This window comes from Tachysurus vachellii, chromosome 25 (genome assembly GCF_030014155.1).
Source record: "Tachysurus vachellii isolate PV-2020 chromosome 25, HZAU_Pvac_v1, whole genome shotgun sequence".
Classification (NCBI taxonomy): Eukaryota; Metazoa; Chordata; class Actinopteri; order Siluriformes; family Bagridae; genus Tachysurus; species Tachysurus vachellii.
Window position 1 is genome coordinate 2,794,442 of NC_083484.1, and position 15,098 is coordinate 2,809,539.

The window sequence follows — 15,098 nt, forward strand, 5'->3', positions numbered from 1 at the left end:
CAACCTTATAGCGACTTATCCATCAAACAGAATCGTGGAAAATGTAGTATGAACACTAGATCGTGCTTTATTCAGCTCCTGCATCGAACTACACGGTCCACTATTCTGAACTAAGCGTCCCTTTCGTAGTCATGGCAACGGTTTTTCACCAGCGCTTCCGACCTATATTTCTTTCTTTATTATTTTTTTTTATCTATATAGATTCTAAGTCACGTTTTGGAGGACAAAATGTAAAAAAGAAAATTATCTTATAAATATAAATAAATATATTTTGACCTATAAGGAAAGAAAGAAGAAGGATTAGGGTGACGTAAAAAAGATGCGACTCGACATTCAGGTTCGCTCATCAACGTGCGACTTGTAGTACTTGTGTTCATGTGCTAGTTCTGGTAAGTAGATGATGTTCAAACGATCCTGTTTATAATAAATCCAACAGATTTATAGGAATTGTGTTAATATGATTCATAAACACTTGGAACTGGTGTGTTCTGCATCTTATCGTTAGCATTAGTTAGCTTTCTGTAGCTAACGTGCTGCTGGTAGCTGCTACATTTATTAGGATGTGAGAAACTTTTAATAACTCGCATTGTCTCAAAGCAGCTTTACAGAAGAACAGAAACAGAGCCAAATGTTTAAAGTTTAAAATGAAGTTACTATCTTTAATGTCTCTAACATCGATCCATAATGAGAAGCCAGAGGATGGAGGGTAGGAAAGAAAAACAAGGATGATATGAGGAAGAAACATTGAGGCTAAGAAATGAACCTCATCCTCATTTGGGTGACACTGGAGAGTAAATAATGTCAATGGAAATAATGTCCTTCCTACAACAGTTTATAGTTGAGTGGAGTTTAGAAACCAAGAACTCCTGAGCAGGGGCGGTTCTAAAGGCAGGGCCACAGGGACCCTGGCCCCTGCTGAAATCTGATTGGCCCCCGTTCTATCAATCGTTGACGAGAAGAGTAACCGGAGAATTTTTAACAACGATCACAGATGCAATTCAACCCCCAAACAATTGGCGGCACTCGAGCGTTTGAAAAAGGAATGTTGCCGAAATGTATTTGCACCGTACTGAATAAATTATTTTGTGTGCTTGAATGTAACATGAGGCCCCTTAATGGCCCCTGTTACAAAAAAATCCTAGAGCCACCACTGCTCCTGAGGAACTAACAGGTCAGAACAGTTTTCAAGTTCACCACAGACCCAAAACCAATGAATTCCTGCCAAAGTCTTCATTCGTCTGATCCGTTATAAAGACCTGAGCGTAAAGCTGAAAGGTCACGCTGCGACGTAATAGCAGTTTTCTGTATTAACCTTTTGTTAATCTGCTTGATGTTTTCTGTAGCTGCTCGTTGATGTGGTTACTCGATTATCTGCTTTTGACCTCACCGGTGTCATGAAGCTGGAGATATCGAAGGTGGTTCGAGGTTGCCGTCTAGGGCTTTTGAACATCACCGGGCAAAGCGAGCAGCACTCACTGGAAGTTCCCGGATGTCTTCTGTACACTCGCTGTGCCACTGTGCCACATTTGACCCAGGACACGCTTCACACACTCCACAACCTGCCTGCTGTCACACAGGTCACACTAGAGAGCCTGTAAGTATCTGCTGTTCTGCTTACTAAATGTCTGATTGGTGCGTAAATCAGCACCTCGCATCTGGATCTCATCACTTTTTAGATTCATACTAAGATCTCTTCTCTTAAATATTTTTAGCGCAGAGCACCAGGAAGTCCTGGAGGAGTTTAAGCATGGTGTAAGAAAGTTTGCAGGTTGGTAAATGTTCTCAAATGACCTTTGCTTCAAAGTTATGTAGCGGTTTGAGAGAACCGTTTCGAAATGCTGCTGTGGGTGAACTTCAGAGTCAAAAATAGATTGGGTTTTTCTGCCTATAACCAACTTTGACACCTTAGATTTGAGCGATGATCAATACATTTAATTGCGATTGCACAGAAACGATTTTAATCTTGTCTCCATCACTTTTCAAAACAATGTAATATCCATGGTGTCAATATTAATGCTGTTATTCACAAGAACATATTTACTTTCTGTCAAATGTGCCTGTGTATCTGGGAATACAAAGCCCAGGAGGACAAAAAGCTTTCAAGCATTCTGTTAAGATCCAGCAAAACACAACAACAACAACCCCCAACCCAAACAAACACAACACAACACACACACACACACACACACACACGGCAAATCACTATGAATGCTAGTTTTAATTGACTCTATGCGCATGACTGACATGATAAATAACTTCTATATAATCTTCCTTAACCCCTTTCTACACTTCACCAGTTGTCCCGTTGTCTTAACTTTCATTCTGTTTTTTCATATATATGTACATCAAAGTGTAAATACATGTAAATATTCATAATGCACGATGAGTCACACTCATCACCTCATCACATCTGGATTCATTTCCCTCTGTAGGCTTGTATTGACTCGGGTTTCAGTTTAATTCTGTGTGCTTTTGTTTCTTTCCTTCTCCCCGAGCGAGCAGTGTTTCTGTAATGTAGAACATTCCAGCTTTATGGGACGCTTCATGTGCCGCACTCTTAGTTTCTCGTCGTCGATCCGCTTCATTCGTGCTTGTAAAAAAAAAAGTATCCGGTGATATATTATGATTCCAGCCAGCAGCTGTACAGGACGTGCAATTCGATTTCATCAATACCTTATGCACTGCTCAGCAGAGCGCAAATCCCAGGGCCGGTTTATTCACAGTTCATACAGAAGTATTAAAATACTATTTCCAATGTCACCTTTTCACGCTGATTTTTGAAGAAATAACTGTCACGTGATTTATGGTGGATTAACTAAATTCAGTGAGTTCCATCTTGAGAATGTTGCACTATGACGTTTTCAGCATTTCTCTTAATAAAATCAACAACTTTGCGTTCTTTATGAATCGCACCCATTAAACTTAAAGAATTTAACGTTTAAGTTGCCGAAATGTGAAATAATTAAAATTACAACATAAACACTGCTCAGTTAAGGCAAGGCAAGTTTATTTGCATAGCACATTTCATACACAGAGGTCATTCAAAGTGCTTTACATAGAAATTAGAAAACAGTTTATAAGAGAGAAAAAAAAAATATGTAAAAATAAGAGACACACGATAAAATCGTAATAAAAACAAAGTACAATTAAAAGAAAATAAATGTGATTTTAATAAAAACAGTTTAAAATATGTTAAAAAGAATAAAACAGGAGTAAAAGTGATTTGGATAAAAAGTGCAGTCATTGTGAAGCAGCACAGTGCTCATTTAGTAAATACAGAGTTAAACAGATATGTTTTTAATCTTGATGTAAAAGTGTCTACTGTTGAAGCACATCTGATCTCTTCTGGAAGCTGATTCCAACTATAGGTGGCGTAATAACTAAATACTGACGCACCTTGTTTTGAGTGAACCCTTGGTATCTCTAACTGACCTGATCCTAATGATCTGAGTAGTCTGCTTGGTTTATATTCATTCGTTCATTCATTCATTTTCTACCACTTATCCGAACTACCTCGGGTCACGGGGATCTCAGGCGTCATTGGGCATCAAGGCAGGATACACCCTGGACGGAGTGCCAACCCATCGCAGGGCACACACACACACTCATTCACTAGGGACAATTTTCCAGAGATGTCAATCAACCTACCAAGCATGTCTTTTGGACCGGGGGAGGAAACCGGAGTACCCGGAGGAAACCCCCGAGGCACGGGGAGAACATGCAAACTCCACACACACAAGGTGGAGGCGGGAATCGAACCCCAACCCTGGAGGTGTGAGGCGAACGTGCTAACCACTAAGCCACCGTGCCCCCCTGGTTTATATTCAATTAGCATATCTGTAATGTATTCCGGTCCTAAGCCATGAAGTGATTTATAAACGAGTAACAATACTTTAAAGTCTATTCTAAATGGAACTGGAAGCCAGTGTAAGGACCTGAGGACTGGAGTGATGTGCTCAGATTTTTTGGTTCTGGTCAGAATTCTGGCAGCAGCGTTCTGTATGAGCTGCAGCTGTCTAATGGTCTTTTTGGGGATCCCAGTAAGGAGTCCATTGCAATAATCCACCCTGCTGGTGATGAAAGCATGAACAAGTTTCTCTAAGTCTTGTCTTGAGACAAAACATCTAATTCTGGCTATATTTCTGAGATGGTAGTAAGCTGACTTGCTTAACTGAATTAAGTCACTTCAGTTAGTGTTTGGCAAAAAACTAAAAGGTAGTAAATAAATAAATAATGCAACAGTGTATTTGGAGTGGACTGATGCTGCACCAGAACGTTGAGCACGAAGCATGAAACCGCAGCAGGTTACAAAAGCTTGCCGACGGCGTGTTACAAACGGAAAGAGTTTTTTTCTTGTATTGAGCAGGCAGTTAGCGAGCAAATCATTTATAATGAATGCTGGGGTTTGCTTTATGAATGTCAATGATCACTGAGTGGGTTCAGAGAAAACGGTCTTGATGTTGAAGAGGCAGAAAAATGCACTTTTATTAAACAACTTTTTATTTATTCATTTTTTTGCATGGTTCGTGAATAAATGAGCTGTTCTGAGAGCACGTGGGGATTTTTTGTTAATGACTCTTATGACGTCACCAAAGAGAGACTTTTTATTCAGCGTTAACTTTGGTTTTATCCTTTTTCTGACTCACACATTTATTAGTCTTTGACCTTTTAATGAATGATTATGACAAAAAAAAGACTGGACACCAGCCAGCTCAATTTACTACATTAAAAATGATTCATCATCTGACTGAAGACTCTAAATCTCAATGTGTTTCTTTTATTGCATCAGGTCTACACGACACGCTGCTGTTTTGCTCCCTTCGTGACCCCGCTGCGCCTCATCCTGCCGGCCACGTCACCAACAAGGTCACTCGCATCCCGATAAAGTGGAACTCGGTCGTTTCTTTAGCGATAAGTTCCAGTTGTAAAGATGGAGATCTTTTATGTTCCCTTCAATTTCAATGCCAAGCCGTATGTTTATGATTCCGAGTGCGTTTGTTTATTTATTTATTTATTTATTTATTTTTAACAGACGGTGTCTGTATGGGGCAGTGGAGGAAGAATAGAGATGTCAGTGGCCAGATTTATGGCGATGCAGGCAGCAATTCGGCCAGACGTCTATGAGAGCATGGCAGATGGAGAGACGTGGCCGGAGAACACGACGCGGAAGAGGGTGCGTAAAGCGGTGGAGCGCACTCTCTCGCATCTGGATGAGTGTCTTGAATTGCACCACAAAGCGCAGGTACAGTACACGACATCAGCTCGCTGTAGTACATCAAAGATGCTTTCAGACTCATCTCCTACTGCACAAAGTGAGAGAGGGACAGACAGACAGACCGACACGGACAGACAGTGAGAGACGGACAGACAGACAGAAAGAGAGAGAGCTTGAGGGACGGACAGACAGACAGACAGAAAGAGAGAGAGCTTGAGGGACGGACAGACAGACAGAAAGAGAGAGAGCTTGAGGGACGGATGGACAGGGAGGGACGGACGGGCGGCAAGGAAGAGATGGATGGAGATGGGTTGAGTTGGAGACAGGCAGAGACAGAGACAGGTAGGGACAAGCAGAGACAGAGATGGGTAGTGACGGGCAGAGACGGCGAAACTGGGACGGGTAGAAACGGAGAGACCGGGACGGGTAGAGACGGAGAGACAGGGACTGGTAGAGACGGAGAGACAGGGACTGGTAGAGACGGAGAGACAGGGACTGGTAGAGACGGAGAGACAGGGACTGGTAGAGACGGAGAGACAGGGGCTGGTAGAGACGGAGAGACAGGGACTGGAAGAGACGGAGAGACAGGGACTGGTAGAGACGGTGAGACCGGGACTGGTAGAGACGGAGAGACCGGGACTGGTAGAGACGGAGAGACAGGGACTGGTAGAGACGGAGAGACAGGGACTGGTAGAGACGGAGAGACAGGGACTGGTAGAGACGGAGAGACAGGGACTGGTAGAGACGGAGAGACAGGGACTGGAAGAGACGGAGAGACAGGGACTGGTAGAGACGGTGAGACCGGGACTGGTAGAGACAGAGAGACAGGGACTGGTAGAGACGGTGAGACCGGGACTGGTAGAGACCGAACGGGAGAGAAATTGCCTCTTGTCACAGTAATTGAGCAAATTACTGCGAGCAATTTTTCAGCGCAGTTTTTGTTGCTCACAGCACAATGTTAATGAGTTTAAACTGGTTTAATTAACACAACCCGAGTCAGTTGCTTAACTTTGGGCTCTTTATTGCTGTGGAGCAACATTATTGTGTTGCTTCAGTTGGATTGTTTCCTTCTGATCAAGGCAGCATTTCCTTTATTTATTAGGTCCTTTTGTATATTATTACGTAACCTTTTGTGTCAGTTTTACTGGACAAAGTTCTCCTGCATTTTGCAGAACATGTCATAAAAATACTTCTTTTTAAAAGCCTTTCCCAGCTGGATTTGACGCTTGACCTTATTAAAGAGTTGACTTGAGTTCACTTATTCTTAAAGACATTTTCATGCACAACTATACAGCAGAACCAGAACCTATACACAATCTATCTTTTACACACGAGGGAGAAAACTGCTCAAAGATGCCCTTATAGAATTTCATTCATCTTTTCATGTGCCATCTTTATTTAGATTTAATATTAGTATTTTGAGCGTTCAGAAAAAAACACCACCACACAATAGAATATTATATATATTATATAGAATTTCACAACTGGCTTTTGTCTTTTATTTACACATCACTTGTAATAAATAAAGGTTATTTTAATATCGAAAATATTCTTTTAATCTAGAAGACAAAATAAATGTCTAAATACAAACGAGTCAAACAATTAAACTCAACACACATTGTTCGGTTTTTCACACATTTCGTTTAATTTGTCGTCAATCACGATGATTTTTTTCGTTTGTTGCTTTTCCAATAGGAGCTGAAAGGGTCTGACATATTTGGCGTAGTGGAGGGAGGAGACATCTTAGAGGAGAGGCTGAGGTCAGCACGTGAGACGGCCAAACGGCCCGTGGCTGGATTCGTCCTGGACGGATTCCAGACCACCTCCATGGAGCAGGAGCTGAGGGAGAAGTTGATCTCAGCAGTGACTGCAGAGCTGCCTCAGGAAAAACCGAGGTACAAACCAACACAAAGCCTTGCTCTCATATTATATGCTGTGTGTGTTTGCGTTCCTCTGTGAGTGCTTGTTGTGCTCTGCGCTTCACATCTCCCATGCTCTCAGACTCTCTTCAGCCACCCCCTCCCTCCAGAGGCCGCCGTGGCCACCAGCTTCCATAAGAGCGATGCAGAAGTTGAAAACAGAGTTTTCCGAACAAACTTTGTGTTGTTCTAATGACAGCATGCAGGATTTGGACTCATCCAAATTTGGGTCAGAAGCCAACCGGCTTTGGAGGATGTTAGATTGAAGAAGGTTATAACGTTTTTAGTCTTGCTGAAAAAATATGCTTTGAATCAGGGCCAAAAAAGGATTCATTAACAATATTATTATACATTTATTATAGAATAATTGATCGTGCTTGTAATATCTGTATATTCAGTATAGGAGCATACATGACTGTGGTGAGGCAAGTAAAGCAAGAATAAAAAGAAAAAAACAAGAGTTTAGTCAAACCCTCAGTTAAATAGTGCATTTTCTTAGAAATGAATTGAAATCCGTTTGATTTACATAATAATGACTAGGGTTGGGTATCAAAAGAAATTTTCCGGTTCCGATTCCTGTTCCAGTTCTGTCTTATGATTCCCGGTTCTGATTCCGATTCCATAATAAAAGAAATGTGAAAAATAATGCGCAATACTTAAACAATTCCATTTGTGTTTATTAATCACTCTTTAAATATTTTAAACAGAGCATTTCAATTCATCTTCATCTTCATCTTCTACCGCTTATTCGAACTAAATTTAAATAAATCCAACATCAAATTTAACATCCATAATTACAACTTAGCAAAACAGTTAGCATTTTTTCTGAAGAAACATTAACACGTCTGCTTTCTCCGGGAGAAGACGAGACCTTTCCTGGCTTATTGTTATCTCCAGCTGTGGAGAAAACTCTCTCAGACGGGGGGAGATTTGCTTCATTGTTGTAGCTTTGGAAATGAATCCAAACTTTAGACTTTTTTTTAGACATGTTTAACACAAAGCGTACCTCAGCACAGCAGCGCGAGTGACTGATTTCTGTTTTTTTTTTTTTTTTTTTTTTTAATTGAATTAACAACAGACATCAATTAACAAACTAGACAATAACAATACAAATACAAAGTATGCTAGGGGGAATTTACAACAAAATATTAAACATAGTACAGATTTTCAAAGTTTTCAGTGCCTTTTGCTTTAGAGACAGTCTTATAGAATCAACATAAAGTTCCATTTCTTTTCTAAATGACATGAAACAGGGTTCACACATTGTGAATGTGAAATTTTGCTAATAAAAGGATCAGATTTATTATGTAAATACTATTGGTAGTATGGTTGTCTCTCTGAGTCTTCAAAACACCAAAAAGCACATTTTTTCAAAATAAAGCAAAATTAACATAAATATTCTTAACAATGATTTCTGTGGTAGGCTGCGTTAATTTGGTTGCATGACTGTAAAACAATTAATATACACGAGGTAAGACATGGCTATTTAAAGTGACCGCTCCCAGCGCTTTGCCCGTCATCGCATCGGAACCACGTTTGGAACCGAAACTTGAAAATTCCACGCGGTTCCAGTCCCTGTTAAAAAACAGAACCGGTTCTGAATAATAAGAACCGGTACTCGGTTCCCAACCTTAATAATGACTCGACTGCTGAAGTTTTTTAACTGCATACTGTCACACGCACACGTACACAAGTGCTTTGCTAAATTATTTATTACATGTAAATCACTCCCATCAAAAATGAAACGCTTCATTGTTGGACCAAGACAACTGGTCAAAGACATCAATACAAAGAGCTTTGGATTGATTTTTTTTTTTTTGGTATTGATCTAGATTTCTTTATTGCTTTTTTTTTTTTGGCATGATGCTTTCTTTGAAGCGGACAAAGGGAACCAGACCTATGTGTTTGATAGATTGTTTTTGTTTGCAGCCTTCAATGACTTCAATTCTCACTGACTTGAAAAGGTGATGCTACTAATACGAGACGAAGATATCAGCATCACGGTCGTTGAGTATTATTTCTGACTACAATTTCCAACCCTTTATGATGTCTCTCTCAGGACAAAAAAAGACTTGTTGTTTTGAGTTCCCTGGGCTGAATGTGGAGTTGAGTTTCTTTTTTATTTCTTTGATTTGACTTTGCTGAATCTTGCAGGAAGTTTGTTCCGCAGAGACTTTAACAACTGCAAACTCTGTGTCTGAGGTTAAGTTTGAAAAGACCTGAAATGTCCCGATGATTCCCTTCAGGTTGTTGTTTCTCAGCTTTTTGTTCTGAAGTATTTGGTGTGTGTGTGTCAGGTTGTTGAGAGGCGTGGGTCGTCCAGATGAGATCATAGCTTGTGTGGAAGCTGGAGTCGATCTGTTCGAGGGCTTCTTCCCTTTCCAGGTGACGGAGAGAGGCTGTGCCCTCTGCTTCAAATACACCATCACACCTGACCCAGAGACTTCAGGTACATCTCCCCCTACAGGTGGGCCACTGTCTCTGCACTTCCCAAGCTACACACAGTCCCAGAGCCGATGCCTACTCAAGTAAACTCAGTCAAAAGAGTTTCTCTCTCTCTCTCTCTCTCTCTCTCTCTCTCTCTCTCTCTCTCTCTCTCTCTCACACACACACACACACACACACACACACACACACACACACACACACACACACACTTGTATTGTATACTTGTTCAACTATAGCAAGTAATTGTGCTTTAATACCCAACTGCTGTTGTGAGAAACAGGATTCATCATTATTATTTAATTCTTTTAAATCGTCTCTAGGCTGCTATCCATTTTCTGAACAATGACAGTGAGGTGAAATCCATTAAAATTAGTGGACAAAAAGAAAAGAAAAAGGTAGCTCTGGCTTGATAAGATAAAATGGCCGACTCAGATATTTTACGGCAGTGTTGTAGTAATTATTATGGTTCATGGTAGATCATGCCTTAATTAAAAAGAACATGATCAGTATGTGTAATTCCTGCTTTTACTACTTTCTTATATCCAGTTAAAGTACATGAGCGTATCACAATGTGGTTTTTATTTAGTACACATCCTCATCTCCACTTAATTTAATTCCTGACTGGGGAGATTCGGCCGGTATCTGACCAAAGCATGCTTTCATTAATAGGAACATCCAGAGTAATGAGTAAATGAGAAACAGACAGCTAATTAACTTGCTATTCATGTGTCTCTGCTACTACAAGGCTACACAACCAGAGAGGTTAATGAGTCAAATTTGACTTTAATAGACAAATGTCCTGACTGCTTGCCCGCCGGGTTATAAACTGCTCACCTACACCAGTGCTGATTAACTCTGCAGCCTTCCGCTCAGGCTCTTGTCTGATTCACTTCATATATATAAATACTGACACTTCTTACCATGTGTGGAATTCATATTCTTATTTAAATGTTCACAGATTTCACTGCTAATGCTAGCCAGCTAGCTATGCTGACAGGATTTCTTTCAAGTAATAAGATTTATGAGCCATATTAATGAATGATTAGAGGATTTTTAAGTTGTAGACATTTGTGTGTGTGTGTGTGTGTGTGTGTGTGTGTGTGTGAAATTGCTGTATACTTCCTAACATATGCTAGTTCACTATTAAGCGCTAACATGACATGATGTCTGATAGGATTAATACATTATATTAGTATAGTTTTGTAACTGTCAACTAAATGGCTAATAAGTACAAGGTTTACAAAAATTCCTTTCAGAAATGTTTATAATACTCACATTTATGCAAGCTAGCTAACATCTACTGTATCATGACAGGATTTCTGAGAGGATTTTTGAATCAGTGTCATGCATGTTTGTGACTCTTTACTTCTACGAACAGCTAGCTGGCTAATATAAGAGAAACAAGACTTTAGCTCATGTTGATAGATTTTCCTGATCATTGGTTCTAGCAATTTCAACGAATATTAAGACAAATTAACCCTTTCTTGCTAATGGGTGACATTGTGCTGATGAGAGAGATGTCATGGTTTACTGGTGATGTGTTTGGATTGCTAATTATTTGATAACTATATTCCTGCAGTGTCATTTGTGTAGTGTGCGGCTGTGAGGATCTGTTTGTGTAGCTCGCGAAAACAAAATAATTAAGTCGCAGCTAAGCTGAAGTGCCTTATGTCAGTCTGTTTCCTAAGCAGGAGAGAGGTGCTAATTTATTCTGTAAGCCTCTGACCACATGAAGTCCATAACCGATGTCTGTAATGGGCTGAACATCTCACCCTCGGAGTAGCGTAATTAGACTCAGTGATGTGTAAAGAGGTGCTGTGTCAGGCAGAGTAAATCGATTACGAGCGTTGAGAGTAATGAAAATCAGAGTGGTTTGAAGTTCAGCGCTGCCCCTGGGATTTTTTTTTAGATTTCTTCCGAGCACATTAGCACAATCTACAGGAGGGTTTAAAGCCCAAGTTGCTCCTTCCTGATTAAGCTCCTACCATTTTAAACTACAGGACACCTTTTCATCAGAACTTATATATTTCATCTTGGGCCCTTCAAAACTTTCATGCTCATTTCGCAATCTCTTGTGTTTTATATCCCAGTTATTTAATTATTTTATCATTCTCTCGGCTTGTCTGTTTTTACACTCAAGTGTAAAAGTTAGGCTTTTACCTTTCTGGAGTAGTTTTGTGTCTCTGATGGCATTTGATTAAATATTAAAGCCAGTGAACAGCAATTCCAGCTCTGTTTACTTTTAACAGTGAGTGTGTAAGAGAGTGTGTGTGTGTACACAAAACTCTAACGTCTACATGCAAGTGTGTGTTTGTATCTGTTGGTCTTTGTTCATTCCAGGATTCCAAAAGACATTAATTTGGAAAAAAGCTTTTTTTTTTCTTTCTTTCTTTTTTTTTTTATTCACACTAATATTGGGTTCAATTCAAGTTTATTTGTATTGCGCTTTTTACAATTGACATCGTCTCAAAGCGGGTTTACAGAACAAAAAACATAGAACAAAAGATTATTATAAAGAATAATATAAAGATGAATGTAATACAAAATTTAAGATCAATATTAGATATATTTAAGTTTGTTTGGATTTATCCCCAATGAGCAAGTCTGAGGTGATTGTGGGGAGGAAAAACTCCCTTGAATGGAAGGAAGAAACCTTGAGAGGAACCAAAGGGGAACCTCATCCTCATATGGGTGACACTAGAGGATGTGATTATAAATATACAAGTTGTGGAAGTTTTACATCAAAGAATCTAAAAATGTTTAAAGTTATTTTAATCTCTGTATGTTTGTGTGTGTGACAGTGCTGGAATCGAACGGATATGAGCCTGCTGTAGAACAGCTGAAGGAAAATGGAGACAGCAGCCCTGAAAACATGACCCAATTTGAGATGAATCTGAAGGACACAAGGTATATGGAGGATGTTTTCTCCTCCTAGCTTATTATGTCCTCAAAAACCTCATTCTAGTAACAGTGACTCTCTAATCTGATCATCTTGATAAAGAGGGTGGATCGGTGGAACCAATATTTCTCTATTTCATACCAGGCTTATTGGTCACTGTGCTGTTTCCACAGCAGGTCTTTCAATTTTTGAGGGAGATCAGATTAAATAAAATAAGAGGTTTTTGCAGCATCATTGTTCCTGAAGCATTCATTGCTGCAGTGCCATGTGAATCACGTCTTCTAGCGGTACAGATCATCGAAGGAGGGTTTGCATATTGTTTACTGCATGTCGCATCGTTTCCAGACATCAGCAATGATGTGTTTTAGTTTTATTAGCTAAATAACAGAAGTCTGTCGTATGGCCAAATACAAATTTTTAATAAATACACACGCAGCTTGTATTTTATTTAGCATCACTACTCATTTGTCTAATATGCAGCTTTCAAATACAGTTCCTCCTTTAAATCCTGAGATGTAAAAATTATCTTAGGAGTCCTGGTGTGACCTCTGAGTCAGTGCACCATTATTAAACATCATATATTTAAAATAATAAGTATTTTTATTAACCAGCTTTTGGTAGTTGAAACAGTTTGGATCAGAAATTTATGACTGTTATAATGACTTCAACTCTCTAATGACTTCAGCACTCAATAAAGTACTGGAACAGTGTTCAGAAGGAAGGTGGGGTTTGGATGGTTAATAAATGATATCGTGAGACGTTCAATGCTGTGTTTTCCAGGTACCGAAATGATTTCCGCCCGCTGGTGGACGGGTGTAGCTGTTATTGCTGTAAGAACCATAAAAGAGCTTATGTCCATCATCTGCTGGTGACCAATGAGCTGTTGGCTGGAGTGTTGCTGATGCTGCACAACACGGCTCACTACCTGGGATTCTTCCATGCCCTGAGGGAAGCCGTGGCCAACGACCGGCTCCAGGACTTGAAGAGCAAAGTGTTACAGTGATCAGTGTGGACTAGATGGTTCAGAGGAACAAGATGCGTATAGTGTTGAAAATGCCCTGTCAGTTTTAGTCTTTATCCACTTCATTTAAAATTAGGAAGCCTACAGTTTGTTAGTAATTTATAAGAATGGATCATTCCTGTTAATGATGCGATATATTTACACACCTTGGGCTTTACATGCTAAGCTGGATATGAAGAAGTTTAATAATAAATCATTCACACGAGTGTTTACTGAAAGAATGATAATCTAGTTATTTTAAAACAAGTTTTTATTCCACAAGAACAACCGAGTCAGTCGTATGTATGTTTATTAAAAGTCAATAAAGTAAGAACAAAAGTAATGACCCCCTTTAAACAGGGAAAGTGTTATTGTCTGTGGTAGCTGATGCGCTGCAGTGGCCAGGCTGCATTATTGGAAGATTTCGAGAACAAAGATTTCTGTGAGCTTTGCATTATATAGAGTTTTGTCAGCCTGGTAAAACCAGCTTTTCCACAAACCCTCAATTTATGGTTGCATTTGTGCATAATAAATCTGATTTTTATTATTTATAAATAATATTTGCATATTATGTACATTCATTGTGTGTGTCGGTGTGTGTAAGTAATTTAGTGTAATCTTTTTAGTGCTTTATTTCATGTCATTTATTTCAACTTCTTCTAAATGCATTTATTTTTCACTATGAAATAAACAATGGGTTTCAGGAGATTCAGGTTTGGAAAAAAAACATGGTCAAGTATGAACACACAGCTACTGACATGGACGAACTCTTTATAGTGCTTTGCGCACGAGAGAACGTCTGGACTGTCTCTGACGAATCATGATAGCTTGATGTTTGTAGAGTCATGTGATTAGCATGACATTAACAGCAGCATGTGTGACACACTTGTGCTACGTAACAGCAGGCAGTGTTTCTATTTACAGTAAGAGGTGCTGAGTGACTTTTGCAGCCTGATCATGTCACCCAATTAGCTTGATGGTTAGAGTCCAGGCCAGATGATTAAAAGTCTCACTGTGCAGTGCTGGATGCTTTTCTGCAGCCTCCACACTTCCCTATAAACTCTTCCATCTTAATGATATGGAGAGGTGAGATTTATTGATTTGTCGATGCGGCATTCTAAGTCGGTATACCTTAGTAATGCTTCAAAAGAGCAGTAATTTGATTTTTGAAGCAGACCTGTGAGAGCAGCATGTACATTTCCAAGTAAAATAAGCTTTTTGTTATTTCTTTTCCTACTTTCATGGATAACAGTATGTGATGGGAAAGGGACATGGCTTTCGGTTGGTCCAGAAAAGTCTGCTACTCAGTGGAGAAGCACTATACACTGGTTTGGGCAATCACCTAATCCAGTGGAAAAAAAGGCGTCTTCGAGATCTTGGGCTTGGTGGTTGTTTCTATAATGTTTAAATTTGAGCTGTGACATGAACACACAGATTGCACTCATTCACTCTCACTCATGTTCTACTGCTTATCCGAACTACCTCGGGTCATGGGGAGCCTGTGCCTATCTCAGGCGTCATCGGGCATCAAGGCAGGATACACCCTGGACGGAGTGCCAACCCATCGCAGGGCACACACACACACTCTCATTCACTCACGCAATCACACACTACAGA

At 39.8% G+C, this 15,098-nt stretch overlaps 1 protein-coding gene across 2 annotated transcripts; it reads left to right on the plus strand.

The window, feature by feature from the left end:
- The first annotated feature begins 318 nt into the window (after positions 1–318).
- qtrt2 (queuine tRNA-ribosyltransferase accessory subunit 2) lies at positions 319–13,824 on the plus strand. Of its 2 annotated transcripts, none has more exons than XM_060861254.1 (9): positions 319–389; positions 1,344–1,594; positions 1,713–1,768; positions 4,790–4,866; positions 5,033–5,242; positions 6,911–7,110; positions 9,432–9,601; positions 12,384–12,489; positions 13,262–13,824. In XM_060861254.1, the coding sequence occupies exons 2-9, from the start codon at positions 1,395–1,397 to the stop codon at positions 13,482–13,484; spliced, it is 1,242 nt and encodes a 413-aa protein (XP_060717237.1). In that variant the 5' UTR covers positions 319–389; positions 1,344–1,394; the 3' UTR covers positions 13,485–13,824. The 2 variants fall into 2 exon arrangements, with proteins under 2 accessions (XP_060717237.1, XP_060717238.1); XM_060861255.1 differs by having other exon boundaries at positions 9,432–9,583.
- The last annotated feature ends 1,274 nt before the right edge of the window (positions 13,825–15,098 follow it).